General features: G+C 56.9%; 1 protein-coding gene across 1 annotated transcript; it reads left to right on the top strand.

The window, feature by feature from the left end:
• Window positions 1-4,083: 4,083 nt before the first annotated feature.
• EPN3 (epsin 3) lies at window positions 4,084-10,852 on the top strand. The gene is made up of 9 exons (XM_064271230.1): window positions 4,084-4,657; window positions 5,610-5,728; window positions 6,383-6,463; window positions 6,704-6,832; window positions 7,805-7,892; window positions 8,354-8,623; window positions 8,797-8,913; window positions 9,047-9,277; window positions 9,460-10,852. The coding sequence occupies exons 1-9, from the start codon at window positions 4,096-4,098 to the stop codon at window positions 9,792-9,794; spliced, it is 1,932 nt and encodes a 643-aa protein (XP_064127300.1). The 5' UTR covers window positions 4,084-4,095; the 3' UTR covers window positions 9,795-10,852.
• Window positions 10,853-15,545: the final 4,693 nt, after the last annotated feature.

Consider the following 15,545-nt stretch of genomic DNA (forward strand, 5'->3'; position numbering starts at 1 on the left):
GGGCAGGGTGGGGTGGGTGTGCAATCCCCCCAGCCAGCTGGCCCTGTTCCTCTTGGGGAGGTAGGGGAAGGGTTAACCTACCGCAGGGTGGGGGTAGGTCACCAGCACTAGCCCTGATCCAGCTTCCGGACACAGCCAGCAGGCAGGCATCCCACCTCTAAAGGCACCGCCTGCCTGGCCAGCAGGAAGGGGTTAACACGCCTGCGCTCCCTCCTGTGTCCTGTTACTGCTGAGGCAGACCTGCCCGGCCAGCCGAGCAACTTTCCTCTGTGCAGCCAGCCAGCTGGCCGGCCGCACGGCTCCGAGGCAAGCAGGCAGGAGGCAGAGCTGCTGCCCTTCCACGGGGTCTGCGCCTCCTGGGAGTGGGTGGGTCTCCAGGACGAGGGGCCGTGGTGGATGGCTCTGGAGACACTGCTTCCAAGGAGGCTGTGCCATTCCCCTGCCGCACAAGTCGGAGGGTCACTGCAGAGGCCGCTCGGGGCCCCAGGGCTGGGGCCAGGGGAGCCTGCACCAGAGGTAAGCTTGGCCTTGTACCCTCCTAGGTGTCGGTGGGGCCCCAAGTGGAAGGTGAGGGCAAAGAGTGGGATGAGGGTTTAATTTCCCTCCCAGGTGTCAGGGAGAGAGGGGGGCAGGGCTGGAGAAGTATCTTGCCTGCTGTCCCGCCCTCCCAGCGGCCCCCAGGAAGGAAGATGGGAGGGTGCTCCCCATGCTAGGACTGGTGTTTTTGCCGATTCTCCCCACCCCCTGGGAAGCAAAGACTTGTGCACGTCTCTGCAGACCCCTCATCCCCAGCCCCTGATGCACTTCTGGCCTCAGGGTAGCCCTCAGCCCACTGCAGTGCCCCCAGGACACAGCTACCCCGGGGCTGATGAAGTTGATAGAAACTTAGTGCGCACTCCCCTGCCCCTCCAGCAGCAAGAAGCCAGTGAGTCTGGGCACCGCTGCTCTTGGTGTAGTGATTAAGTGCTACGGCTGCTAACCAAAAGGTCGGCAGTTCAAATCCACCAGGTCTCCTTGGAAACTCTATGGGGCAGTTCTACTCTGTCCTATAGGGTTGCTATGAGTCGGAATTGACTCGACGGCACTGGGTTTTGGTTTTGGGCTCTGCCCACTGCTCATGCTGGACCTGACAGGGGTGCAGGGGCTGGAGCCCTTCTTAGCAGGGGGGGTGCAGGCTGGTGGGGGAACACATGGACTTTGGAGAAACTTGTGCACTTGGCTGGACAGATCTAGCTTCTTTTCATCTCCCCGAGCCCCCACTTTGGGGATGCCATCTGCTTTCTTAGTCTTAACTTTCAGGGTATTCATCCAGGTCCCCCAGCCCTGCGGGCTCTGAGAAGAGCAATGCCCAAAGTTCTCCATGGTACACTATTTAGGAGAGCAGATACTCTGTGCCAGGACCCTCCTCTGATGCCATCCCACCCTCTGCTGGTCCTGGATCCTCCCCACCCTACCCCCCCTCCTCTGCCCCAACCCTCCTGCCTCCTGCCTTGCTCTCTCCCTCCATCTCTGAACTGGCTTCTCAGGCATTGCCTACGGTGTCCTTTCCTCCACCTGACAGGTCTGGCTCAAGGTCACTGCAGTAATTCCATACCCGCTGCTGGGGCTGCTGCCGCCACCACCGCCGCCTTATCAGCTGCTGGGTTTCTTTTTCACCCCCTTTTATTTCTGGGCATATTGTGTTCGATAAAACCCTTTGCTGTAACACCGCTGGCAGCGCTCCCAGCCGTTCCCTCCGCGTTCCTTCCTTCCTTCCTTCCTCCCTCCCCTCCGTGCTCCCTGGTCTTACCCTACCCCCTCTTCCTCCCTACCTTTTCCCTGCAAGCTTCAGGGGAAGGAGGTGTTTCCGACCTCCCCCTCCCCCAGCTCTGGCAGAGGTGGGCCAAGAAGGCACCTCTGTGCCCATTTTGTGGGAAAAAGGGCAAGGCAGGGCTGCTGAGCCCACCCTGATGCCCCCTCCCACTAAGACCCGAGCCCCAGCCCCAGCCCAGGCCAGGCAGGAGGGTGAGCGCAGCTGGGGCCCACGTAGGGCCCCTGATAGAGTCATGAGGCCTGACTGGTTCTGCTGGTCTCAGTGGCCAGCCCTAGGAGAGGTGTGTGCACTAGGGCGGGTTGTATGCACAATTACTTCCCATTTTGACTCTGCCACCCGCCAGGCTGCCAGGTGGGGGGGAGGTGAAGACAGGTCTGAGTCACTAGCGAGGAGGAGGGCAGGAGTTAAATGAGTGGTGGCGTGGCACACCCACAGAAGGCCTACCACCAGCCGGACAGACAGAAAGACAGCAGCCAGAAGGTAGGCACAGCTTCAGCCAGGCACTCTTCACCCACCCCATTTCCCTCAGGGTCCCAGTCTCTTGGAGGGTGTCCTCCCCGGCACCTGGGCCCCAATGAAACCTGCCAAGGCCTGCGGGGCCACTTTGAACTGAGCTCAGGGCTGGTTCCTTTAAGCCGCCAGGTTGGCAGCTGGGGAAGAGGGAGAGTGGAGCTGGGAGGAGGTGTTAGAGAGCTTGGGTGGGGGGCAGACAAACTCCTCCTGCCTGATTCCTGCCTTCTGGTAGCCTGGGGACCAGCTGGGCACAGCAAGGCTGAGGAAGGAGGGCAGAGTGGAGAGGTGACATCTCATTGGGCATCTGGGGGAGTCATGGTGAGGTGGAGGCTTTGTAGATTGTGTATACAGGTGTGAGTACGTATGTATTTGTGTATATGAGTGTGTTGAGACTGTGTATGTGTGTTGAGCTGGTGTGTGAATGTATGTTTTTGAGTGTGTGTGAGTTAGTGTATGAATGTCTGTGTATGAATGTGTGTGTGTGAGAGTGTGTGTGTGCCCCCACATCCGTATCAGTGCTAGAGAGGTGGCGGTGGCAGGGAGGTGCCCATTTTGTTTCTGGTGGGGCTTGGGAGACCTTCCTCTCTGCCTTGGGCATGTGTATACTTTCTGAGATGGCTTGGTCCTGTGGCTGTGGGGAGGGTGATGGGCTGGCCCTAACCCTCTCCTCAGCTGGGGCATCAGAGGTCTGCCGCATGCCCAGGCTGGCCCTGCTCTCAGGAAACTTACATTCTGGGTGAGAAGGTTGGACTGAGACATTAAAACAATCAGATACATTAATTACAAAACTGAGTGACACTGACAGTAAGTATTTGATTAGTCTTCTGGAGACCTAGGTGTCAGGCCCATCTCTGCCACCTACACACTGTGCAACAGTAGGCAGGTCATGTCCCTCTCTGGCCTCAGCGTTCTCATTTGTACAGTAGGGGTGGCTAGAATGTCTCTTGGAGAGTCGGCCTTCCCCAAATGCTCCTTTATCTTTTGCCTGTGGCCCAGCTCCCAGTATCCTCCAGAGCTTCCCTTCCCCATCTTGCTGGTTCACTCCTCCTTACCCTTCCCTTCGGATCCCAGCCCAGCCATCACCTCCTCTGGGGAGTCTTCCCTGATTTCCTAGCTGGGTATTCCTGTGCTGCTTCGCACTCCCACACTGCACTGTGATTGTCTGTTACCCTTCCAACCAGACATGGGTGGGCCAGGGCTTGTGCTCTGTGCCTGGCTCAGAGACGGCCCCCAGGAAATAGGTGTTGGATGAATTAAACTACAAAAATTCACAATCAGAGGAGAGGAAAGTGATACCGACAAGCTGGAAAAGATAGGCCTTAAGCTAGATCCTGACAGAAATGGAAAAGCCAATCGGAAGCCAGGCCAGTGGGCATTCCTGGAGGTCACGTGCTGGGGTTAACCCTGGCCCCTCACTTACCAGCTGTGTGATCTTGTGTGATCATTTAATACTTCTCTGAGCTTCACTTTCCCTGTATCTGGGAATGGAAATAATAATAATGGCATCAGAAGTGCCTGCTGAAGGCTGTTCCTGGCAATGGGGACACTCTGCCTGGCCTGATTAAGCTAGGGGTTGAGTGACCATCGAGGCAGGCCATTGCCCCTGAATCCCAGACCTTCTCTTCCTCAGATCCATGTGGAACCCAAGGACGCCACTTCCTTGTTGAGAGCACGGCGGCCCCTCCTTTGAGACCGTGACCTTGCGACGGTGGCCCTCAGCCCTCCACCTTCGGCTGGGGAGGGGGCCACCCATCTGCAAAACCCAGGCCATGACGACCTCAGCGCTGCGGCGCCAGGTGAAGAATATCGTGCACAACTACTCTGAGGCAGAGATCAAGGTGCGTGAGGCCACCAGCAACGACCCATGGGGACCACCCAGCTCACTCATGTCAGAGATTGCTGACCTGACCTTTAACACGGTGGCCTTGTCCGAGGTCATGGGCATGCTATGGCGGCGGCTCAACGACAGTGGCAAGAATTGGCGGCACGTGTACAAGGCACTGACGCTGCTGGACTACCTGCTCAAGACGGGCTCCGAGCGCGTGGCCCACCAGTGCCGGGAGAACCTCTACACCATCCAGACACTCAAGGACTTTCAGTACATTGACCGTGATGGAAAGGACCAGGGCGTCAACGTGCGCGAGAAGGTCAAGCAGGTGATGGCGCTGCTCAAGGATGAGGAGCGCCTGCGGCAGGAACGCACCCAGGCCCTCAAGACAAAGGAGCGCTTGGCACTGGAGGGCATGAGTGTCGGCAGTGGGCAGCTGAGCTTCAGCCGCCGCCACGGCGATGACTACGGCCACTCGCGTGGGTCCCCATCCTCCTACAACTGTGAGTGAGCTGCTGGGGTGTGGACAGGGATAGAGGGGTGGCTGAGTTCTAGTCCTGGCCCTGCAACCCTGAGCCACAGATAACAATACCTACCTCAAGCGGTTGTTATGAGGATTCAGTGAGGTGAGGAGTGTAACGTGCAAGGCACAATGCCCTGCACATAGTAGGTGCTCAACAAGCCCGCTAAAATAAGTTAGCTCTCTGGTATAGTGGCGTAGTGGTAGCAGTATCGGCTTTGGCATCAAGTAGCACTCCTTATCCTGCCCTTGACAAATTGAGTGATCTGGGCAACCAGCCCTCTGAGCCTCAGTGTCCTCATCTGTGAAGTGGGGATCATCTTACCTCCCCTGCCTGGCTGACGTGAGAATTAAATGGGATGGCCTGGGAACACCTCAGCCTTGTGCCACACACAGCACATTGCGTGCGCTGTCAGCGCATTCCCCTTCAGCCCCCCCCACTCAAGGGGGCTGCTCTTGAAAACGGGGGCAGCTGCCAAGCAGCTCTTGTCTCTCTTCTTCAGCAGTGGGGTCTTCCCTGGTCTAAGGAATATGTGGGAATGGCCCTCCCTTTCATAAAGCCCTTGACAGTTTGCTGAGGGCTTGGAGGGCCATGACCTTGTTTGAGGCCTCCCATCCTCTGACCCCCTTGGACAGAAGCAGGAAGGGACCCAGGTTCAAGTCTCACTGCAGGACCCCGGGCCAGGTGTCCCTCTGAGCTGTTTGCACATCTGTTAAAGAGGGATTGGAATCTTCACCCTGCAGGTGGAGCAAAAACCTTACAGAAAGTGCCTAGCACATTGCCTGGCCCATTGGAGCCCTTGACTGCCTTCACCCTTCCCCCTCAGTTCCCCCCACCAAACCTCAACTTCTAACAGGCAGCTGTTGGGACTCCTCTAGGGGGCTGTGGGAGCCCGTGGGTACCACTGTGGTCACAGAGCCCTGATATGTTGCAGCCTCCTCCTCATCCCCCCGCTACACCTCCGACCTGGAGCAGGCCCGGCCCCAGACGTCAGGAGAAGAGGAACTGCAGCTGCAGCTGGCCCTGGCCATGAGCCGTGAGGAGGCTGAGAAGGTGAGGTCCCCTCCTGGAGCAGCCCAGGAGGCACTGAAGCTGGGTCAGGGCAAGAAGAGATGCCTTGACTCCTAGGCTCCCCCACTCTGGGCCCAAAGCCCCAGTCCTGCTCCCAAAGGCAGCCCAGGACCTATGTCCTGGGTTTGTCCCAGGTGGAAACTACCTCACGGCCTCCAAGCCTGAGCTGGAAAGGGCAGTGAGCATGTCGTGGGCTGGAAGAACATGTTGTCATGTGGGCCTGCTACCATCTCATAGTGGGGGAGGAGTGAGTGTGCTAACAGATGTATTCCTAGAAGACACAGGGGTATGCTGACACACCCCCACCAGCTGCTCCCGAAGGCCCCATGTCTTGTTCTTTTGCGGGGTGCAGAGACAAGCCCCCTGATATCTTCTCTCCCATTACCTTTGTGGAAGCAGCTGGGCCTCACAGCAGGGCCTGAAGAAAAGGCTCAATCCTTCTGATTTTTAAACTGCATCTCAGATCCAGACAGGAAGAAGGCCACACCCGCATTGCTGTCTGGGGGTGGATGGTCCACCCCCTTACTTGGGCATTTCTGTCTCTCCAGCCCCCTTATCTGGGGCTGGGCTATGCTGCCCATTGGCCCAGGGGTGAAAACACTGGGCCAAGTTCACCACTTTCTTCCTCCCTAGCAGCCGGTCCCCCCAGCCTCCCACAGGGATGAGGACCTGCAGCTGCAGCTGGCTCTGCGCCTTAGCCAGCAGGAGCACGAGAAGGTAGTGGCTGAGCCACCTGGGCTGCCGGTATTGGTGCTGGTGGAGGTGCTACCCAGGCCCTAGCCAGGCTCCTCTCGCTTCACCTGGTGGGCTTCACCTGGTGCTCCTTGCTGTTCCTCTTGGCACCTGGTCCTAGCCTCTTGGCCTCCCACCTTGCATTCTCTTGACTCCAGCCTCCAGTGCTCTGGTCTCTCAAGCTCAGCCTGGGCCACTCATGCTCTCCTTGCTCCTCTTCTGCAGGAGGTGAGGTCTTGGCGAGGAGATGACTCCCTCATGGCCAATGGTGCAGGGGCTGCAGTCTGCCATCGGGAGGACCGAGAGCCCCAGAGAGAAGACAGAAAGGAGGAGGAGCAGCTGAAAACCAGCCAGGTAGGGAGTGGGCTTGGGTGCAGGGGCTAGATAGGTCCTGGAAGATGAATTAATATTTTTAATAAGTATAGAACAGGGCTTGGCATGAACACTATTAAAGTGTTCATTAACTGAAAATGGGAGTGGAGGGAGTGTAGCAGCCCCCAGTCTCATCCTGCATGGGTGGTAACTGGCTGATGGCAGAGTGGGATGCAAAGAATCCTGACCCAAGATCCGTGGGTTTGCTGCTGCTAACTCCCTTTATGACTGGAGCAAGTCACTGTCTTGGCCTCAGTTTCCTCCTCCACATAATGGGCATATTGGATAGTTCCAGCTGACATTCTAGGATTATGTGATGCTATGGATCAAGATTGGGGATGGGCTCAGGCACCTTGTGCTGAAAACATCTTGGGCTTATATACATACTTTCTGGGAGGGTGAAGTGGGGGCTTCTGGGAGCAAGGACACCCTCCAAAGTTGTCCGTGCTATCCTGGGGTAAATCTGTCCCTCTCTGATCCATGCTTACTGTGGCCCAATTTCTCCCGGACACTGACCTAGGGAGGTAGAATTGTCATAAAATCTGTCTTCTCCCTCACTGCCCACTTCTGAGGACGGGGGCGGGGAGGGGGGGGTGGGGCACGACAGCTGAGGAAGGGGTCAGCAGGGCTGGGGTCTATCCCAGCTCTGCCTCTCCCTGGATGAGTGACTTCAGGCAAATTGCTTCCTCTCTCTGGGCCTCAACTGGGTCATCTGTAAAATGGGCGTAACTCTTGCCCTACCTACCTCACAGGACTGTTGAGAAAATCAGGCACTAAATGGATGAGAAAGCAGTTTACAAAGTGGAAGACACTGTACAAAGGTGAAGGAGCATTAATATACGTTTGTGGAATGAATAAAGGAGAGAATGAGCTGGAGTTAGGCTGACAGGTCAGGGCCTGCCCTCCCTCCGGGTCCCACCCATTTCTGAGCCATGCTGCCTCTCCCCTCCACAGTCCTCCATCCTGGACTTGGCCGACATCTTTGTACCTGCCCCGGGCCCACCCTCCACACACTGCTCTGCTGACCCATGGGACATCCCAGGTGGGCATGCAGGGCTGCAAGAAGCTCCCAGGCTGGCCTCAGAGAGCCTCTTCCTTCCCAGCCACTTGTCAGCACCACCTCCCCATAGCTGAGGGCCACTGGGCAAGTCCCTCACCTCCCTGAGTCTCGGCTTCTCTGTGATATGGGGTAGTAGTGATGGCTGGGGGAGCCTGCTTGAAGAGCCCAGCTCATGCAGAAACTCAGAAAATGTTTTCTTGTTGCCCTCTCTCTCTTCCTGGCTTTCCTTACTGGGAAGGTAGCCTGAGTTGCCCATGACTGAGCACCCAGGCTCCTGAGACAACTTGCTGAGTATGGCCTCCAGCTGGTTGGATGGTTCTGAGTCAGCATCTCACCTGTGAAGTGGGCCCCATAGTGTCCCAACTTGGGATGGGTAACTGGGAAAGGGCCCTGAAAGGGCATAAGAGTGCACACGGGGTCATGTCTGTGCCATCCTGTTTCAGGTCTCAGGCCAAACACACAGCCCAGCGGCTCCTCCTGGGGGCCTTCTGCAGACCCCTGGTCTCCAGTCCCCTCAGGAAATGCCCTGTCCCGAAGCCAGCCCTGGGACTTGCTCCCTACTCTCTCCTCCTCTGAGCCCTGGGGCCGGACCCCAGTGCTGCCTGCTAGACCCCCCACCACAGACTCCTGGGCGCTGAACTTCCCCCACCACAAACTCCCCACCACTGGGGCTGACTCTTGGGGGGATCCTATGGAGACTTCCAACACACCTGGTAAGTGGAGGAACAAGGCGTGTGGGTGAGGGGCTAGGGCACTTCTGGGTACCCCTCCCTCTAGTGCCAAGATGCAAGCATACCCTGCCTGTGTTGAGAAGCAGGCCGCTTCTCTGGAAAGGGGTCAGATGGTACGTGAACTTCTTGCCATCTCTCTCTCCTTCCTTGGCCAGCTCTAGGTGGTACTTCAACCTTCAACCTATTTGCCAAACTTCCAGAATCCACAGAGACCAAGGAGAGGCTAGAGGGTGCCCAGGCCCTGCCCTCTGGGAAGCCCAGCAGCCCTGTGGGTAAGCAGGAGGTGGGGTGCATTGAAATCTCAGGAAGTGGGGGAGCCCACCCAAAGCTGCCCTCTGCTTTCTTCCTTCCACACCCTTGGCCAGTCTCTCTCTCCATCAGTGAGCTCTGCTATTGCTATTCCAGAGCTGGACCTGTTTGGAGACCCCATCCCTAGTTCCAAGCAAAACGGCTTGAAGGAGCCAGATGCTTTTGACCTGGATGTGCTGGGGGAAGCGCTGACCCAGCCTAGCAAGGAAGCCCGCGCCTGCCGGACTCCTGAGTCCTTCCTGGGCCCCTCGGCCTCTTCCTTGGTCAACCTTGACTCGTTGGTCAAGGCACCCCAGGCTGCAAAGACCCAGAACCCCTTCCTGACAGGTAGGACACTCCTCGTCCCTCCTAGGGCCTCAACACTGGGGGCCCCTCCTCTCCTCTGCCCCGCAGAACCTAGCCCCTGCCTCTCTCTAACCCCCCAAATCTTACAACCCTCCCCTCTCCTCCCTGTTTCGGGCCCTGTCTCCCAGCCTGCTCCAAGCCCCTCACCCACTCTCCTTCCGCAGGTCTCAGTGCTCCACCCCCCACCAACCCGTTCGGCGGGGGCGAACCGGGCTGGCCGACCCTGAAGCAGGTGCGCACCGGGTCGCCAGTGCTGGGCCTAGCCGTGGGCGGGCCCGTCGAGGCGCCCCTGGGCTCCATGACCTACAGCGCCTCCCTGCCCCTCCCGCTCAGCAGCGTGCCGGCCGGCGTGACCCTCCCCGCCTCGGTCAGCGTCTTCCCGAAGGCCGGCGCCTTCTCGCCGCCGCCCGCGAGCCTGCCGCCGCCGCTGCTGCCCACGTCGGCCTCCAGCGGACCGCTGAACCCGCCCCCTCAGGCGGGCACCAACCCTTTCCTTTGAGCGTCGCCCCGCCCCCAGGCGTCCGGCGCATGCGCGCGAGGTCCCTCGGGCCGCAGCTGCGGCAGGGTCCCCCCCTCCCCGGGGATGCAGCGCGGCGAGGCTGCAACCCGGCCCATCACCGCGGGAAGCGGGAACAGGCTGCTACTCGCCCCGGTGCCGTCGCGGAGCCCTGCGATTGTGCTCGTTCAACACTGATCGAAGCTTCGGCAGACCACTTGCAGCTCCTGAAGCTAGAGCCTGGCGATTTCCCAGGGGCTGAGACCACGCCCTCGTAATAAAGACTGGAACCCCGGTCCTCAGCTCTCACAAAGTGGACTTTTTGTGGGGCGTGGCGGCGGGGTCTGGACCCCCGCGCCATCAGCGGCTGCGATGGAAACAACTACTTAGCAATGTGGGTGCTAAAGTGCTCCCACTTCCTTTACAGCTGCTCTCAACCACCCCCCATCTCCATCTCGGCCTGGCATCTTCTCTTCCAGGTGTTCTTCAGACCCTCATTTATTCCGTCATTTCGTTCATTTATCACACACGGGCTCCTGGGACAATTTAACAGCAAAGAACCATCGCCAGCATTTATTGCGCATTGGTTATGTGCTAAGCACTTTAGGCAGATTATTTCATTCAATCCTTAGGACTGGCTACGAGGCTACATAATTTGTGGAGCCCCAGTGAAAAGTGAAAATGTGGGGCTCCTTGTTCAAAAATGAGCACGGATATCAAAATGGCGTCTGCAGAGCAGGAAACCAAGCGTTGGGTCCTCCCAAGCGTGGGGACTGCGTGATTGTCCAGGTCTCTCACCCATGTGGCCGTCCTGAAACCATTTTACAGTTGAGGAAGCCTAGGCCCAGAGAGGTTAAGTGGTATGTCAAAAGTCACAAAGCTAGCAGAGCAAGGCCGGGATTCAGAGTCAGACAGTCTGGCTCCGCAGTCCGCAGCAACCTAGGCTGGGCCCCAGAATTAATTCAGCACATATTGACTGGCTGCTGGGGACAAAATGCTGGGCTGGCCTGGGAGGGATCCAAGAGTTGCTAAATTCATGCCCTCCGGGAGCTCCTAGAGCAGTTGGGCAGACAAGCCAGGGGCACGTGATACAGCTGCAGCACCAGCCAGGTGCGGCAGGGGGTGGTTATCAACTTTGTTTTACTGAGTCACTTTAAATCCGTTTACCAGGGCCGGCAAGAAACTCAATCTCAGGCATCCTGAGGGAGTCTGACCCCTCCTGGGGCTTCTGTGGGACCTGGGAATCAAGGGTGGGGGCAGGGCCTGGCTCCTCCTCCTGAGGACCACAATGATCAGTCCTTTTCTACTTAGTGCTCCCTGACCACTGGACACTGATGTGTCCTCAGCGCTCAGGGGGTGGTCCCACAGGCAACCTTCTAGCAGCCCTTACCCCCTTCTAGGATGATTCGGACAAACAGGCCTTCCATGGTACAGAGACACCAAAGTGGGGGTGGGAGGACTGAGACCTTTGGGAACACAAAGTGGCTCTACTCCTTGAAATGAAGGTGGGGAAGGAGCTGCTTTGGTGTTTGCGAAACGGTGTCCTACTGTGACTGTTACACCTACTTGGGAGTCAGATCAACAGAGTTCAAAAGTCTGCCTCACATTTTGAACTTAATAACTACGTAGTAATAAGTGGTTATACTCTCTGACCTTGAGTAAATTACTTAACCCCTCTGTGTCTGTGCCTCCTTTTCCTTACTTGTCAATGGAAATGAGTTACTTCCTTACAAGGTTGCTGTGTGGGTCCTCCCAGGCCAGTGTTCCTTTGGCCCCAGGCCCACCCTCTTCAGAGACTGACCAGGAGCAATGAACCTGTCATGCCCATCATTCTGGTTTTGCCAGGAAGTGCCCAGAGTCCCGCCCTCTTATGTCCTTTGACACACCAAATCCGAGGGCTGTTTCTTGGTCTCTGACCTAGTCCTTTCCTCCTCCTGACCTGGGCTCTCCTCTTCTAAACTGGCTTTCCAGAGGACACTGCTTCCCCAAAGACTCCCATGGGGTGCTGTTTTGTCTCCCACAGAGAAAAGGTTGGTAGCCTTGTTCCCATAGCTACTTCAAAACCATCTTCCTCTTGTAAAAATCCTTCCCCCTTGGCCGGTGCCACTGGGTTCTCCTGCCTTCTCCCTGCCTGGGGCTGCCACTCCACCTCATTCTTGGGGTGCTTCAATCTTGGATCAGTCTTCTCACCCAGGTCTTGCCTCAATCCCATGTGACTCCATTATCCAAAGGGTGGCCTTGCCTCCCCTTGACCTCAGCCACCCTCACCCAAGGTCCACACTTTAGGGCTTGGTCATCACCCCAAATTCCTCCACATTCAAGTAGGCTTCCTGTTCTCTGATCTTGATCTCATTCCTTTCAGCTGGAGTAGACTCCTTGGATGCACCCACCAGGCCCTCTGGCCTGCTGACTCCTCCACCTCCACCTCCACCTCTACCCCCACCACGCTCTCAGAAACTGTACAATATCAATTATCTCCCCCTGATGTCTTTATTCCCATTCTCTTAACTGAATCCTTCTCACCAATATTTATCATAATTACCTTCATCCATCTTGGAAGTATCTTTCCATCTTTCCCCCTCACATAAAGCACCCATCCCACCGCTCTATTTCCTCTTTTCTTCCCCTTACTCATCAGTCCACTCCAATTCAGCTCCATTCTCACCCTGACCTCTGAAACAACATTCACCAAACCCATCAATGGCTGCCATGTTGTTAAAGCCAGTGGACCTTTTTCTGTGCTATCTTAGTTGGCTTCTCAGGAATCTTTGACTGTGTGGACAAACCCTCTCTCTAGGTCTGGGACACCACCCTCTCCCAGTTGTCCCTTTACCATGCTGGCCATTCCCTCTCTGTGTCTTTTGCAGGTTCACTCTTGATTTCCTCAAGCCTGAGCCCGAGCCTGAGCCCTCTTCTCTTCTTTCTCCCTGGACAGTTTCATCCATGCCCACATCATCTCCACACTGACAACCCCTGATTTCTCTCTCCTGCCAACTTCTCCTCTGTGCTCCAAAGCCTGGTCATCTCCATGTATATGTCTCTAAGGCATCTTAAACTCCATGTCCAAAACTGATTTCATGAGCCCTGATCTGGGTTTCTCCCTGTGCCTTCTCCTCAGTAAATGGCCCCAGCACCCTGTCCTACAAGCTCCACCCAGAAAATCATCCTCGATACTTCCCTTTCTCTCACCCTCAATCCCGGCGATTTTTCCTCCTCAGTGGGCCTCCAGTCCTTCCTCTTCTATCTCCACATCCACCACCCTGGTGTAGGCCTTCACTATCTTCCCTGGGTCCTGCTATGGCTTCCTAATCCCTTCTGCGTCCTCTCTTGGCCCATTCCAAACCTTTCTCCACTGGGCAGACAGAAGGATTGTTCCAAAATGCAGACCAACCTAGTCACTCCTCTGCCTAAAGCCCTTCAACAGCTTCCTTCTGCTCTCATCAAGAATCAAACCTCCTTCCTACAGTTCACAAGTCCCTCCAAGGCCTGGTCCCTGTCCTCCTCCCAAATCTCCTAACCTCATCTACTACCTCTCTTCCCTTGCTTTCTGTCCTCCAGCCATGCCAGCCTTCAGCAGTTCCTCAGCCCAGACACCCTGTCATGCCACAGGGCCTTTGCACATGTTGTTTCTCCTGCTTCCCCAGCACTTCTTCAACTGTCTGCTCCCATTCTTCTGTGGCTACTCACATGTGATTTCTTCAGGGAGGCCTTCCCCCCTTGTCCCTCCCACCAGATCAGGCCCCTTGTTATACTTACTCATGACACTTCTCAGAGTGGGCGGTTGTACATTTATTTGTATGACTGTTAGATGAGCTTCTGCCTCCCTCGCCAGACTGTGAGCAACATGAGGGCAGAAGCCTTGTCTCTCTTTGCCCGCTATTGTATACACAGTGCCTAGCAGAGTGTCTGGCAGGCACTCAATAAATATTGGCTGAATGTAACAAATGAGACAAGTGTGTCAAGTATACAAATGAAACAAAACAAAAAAACCTATTTTTGTGGAAATGATTCCAACTCATGGTGGTGACCCCATGTGTTACAAAGAAGAACTCCTCTACAGGGTTTTCTTGGCTGTAATCTTTACGGAAACAGATGGCCAGGCCTTTTTGCCACTGGGTGGGTTTGAACCACCAGCCTTTAAATTAGTAGTCAAGCACAGACTGTTTGCACCACGCAAGGCCGGCCAGTGAAGTACACAGTACTAAATGTTTTCTTATCATTTGTATTCAGAAAGGCGTCCTGGAGAGGGCAGGACTTGGGCAGGACCTTGAGATGGGGAGGCTGAGCAAAGGCAATGCTCTCTAGATGGGTGGGCCTGGCCAGAAGGCTAGAGCCTCCTTTCTTCTTTGAAAACGGGCAAGCGTTAGACGAGACGAGGTAGGCTCTCACATTCCACGCCCTTAGAATCCCCACAGTCCTCCATGTTTCCCTCACTGAGAGTCATTCTCACACAGACAGAGGTTTAGGTCCAGCAGTACCCAACCTAATTTTGTGCACATGTCCGGATCCTCTCAAGCTCTGACAGTCCAGCCTGCAACCCCGCGCGCAGCCATCGGGAGGCGCTCGGAGATCAGCCACGCGGCCCCGAATCCCTGTGAAGACCCGCCCGCGGCTCTGTCGGTGCCCGGCTCCGCCCCTCGCAGTCTCACTCCCTCCTTCCAGTCCGCGGAGGCCGGCCCTCAGCCTCGAATAGCCATGCTGGGTGCGCGGGCCTGTTTGCGCCACGGCCTCCGGCTACCCGGCGCCCGGCCAGGCCTCTCCGCGAGCCGCAGGTACGGGCTGGCGAGTGGGCTCCTGCGGAGTGCCCTGCGCTTGCGGGACCCCGCGGCCAGTCGTCCGGGCCCTGTCTCTAGTGCCTGCCCCCAGATCACCCCTGCATGCCCAGTTCTCCCCCCACTGCCCTCTGGTCTGCTCCCGCGATGGGGTCTGGCTGTAACGTTCTCTTCCCTCCTTTTCCCTCCCTTCCCGCCTCCTCAGGCCGCAGGGCAAGCTCCTCAGGGACTTTGTTCCGACACCACCTCCAGGAAGCCTTCCCAGAACCCCAAGGCTGATCCCAGGGCCCTTCTCTAACAGCAGCCTGAGCTGGGCCAGACAGTCCTATTGCTGCATGGACCTGTCATTATTTAGATCTGTCCCACAGCACCAGCCTCCCAGGCTGGTTCCTGAGATCAGGACCATGTCTGATTCAGTGTTCTGGGGGTCTGGCATAGGACCTGGCCCACACAAGTGCCCAGTGGATGAGTGTTGAATGAAGGAGCCCCCTTGTTTGTTTTCCTCTGATTGCCCTTAGCCTAGTCTAGCCCCAGAACCAACCTTTCTTGGCCTGTCCAGCCACCAGCGGCAGGAACCTTCCTGGTCAGATTATACACCAGGAATACCAGAGAGCCACCTCCGTCCCAGCTGCCCTGGGGAGGGGCCAGGTAGGGGGAGGGAAGGGAGCTCCCAAGGACCATTCTGTCCATTATGACCCGCCCTGACCTCACAGTCATCATCCTTCCCACCACCAGGTGCAGAGGTTGGGGGGAGACTAACCTGGCACGGAGCTCCCAATGAGCCACCTCTCCTCACCCCCCCAAAAACACAAGGGGGAGCATAAAGGCCACGGTCTCCCCCGTGGTTCAGAAAGGTGGGTTAGGATGGGGGTTCCAGGAAGGGTTGCCAGAAGGCTGGGTGAGGTGGAGTGGGGTTCCGGGGTAGGCCTGGGAGGAGATGAGTGGGGGCCCCTCACCTGCTTGCCCCATCTGCTCATGCCAG

Source organism: Loxodonta africana, chromosome 18 (genome assembly GCF_030014295.1).
Source record: "Loxodonta africana isolate mLoxAfr1 chromosome 18, mLoxAfr1.hap2, whole genome shotgun sequence".
Classification (NCBI taxonomy): domain Eukaryota; kingdom Metazoa; phylum Chordata; class Mammalia; order Proboscidea; family Elephantidae; genus Loxodonta; species Loxodonta africana.

Excerpts from the sequence above, each read along its gene's own strand:
- EPN3 (XM_064271230.1), top strand. The coding sequence starts at position 4,096 with ATGACGACCTCAGCGCTGCGGCGCCAGGTGAAGAATATCGTGCACAAC. Across the intron at positions 6,833-7,804 it reads AGCAGCTGAAAACCAGCCAG|TCCTCCATCCTGGACTTGGC; the intron begins GTAGGGAGTGGG and ends TCCCCTCCACAG. Across the intron at positions 8,914-9,046 it reads GAAGCCCAGCAGCCCTGTGG|AGCTGGACCTGTTTGGAGAC; the intron begins GTAAGCAGGAGG and ends TTGCTATTCCAG.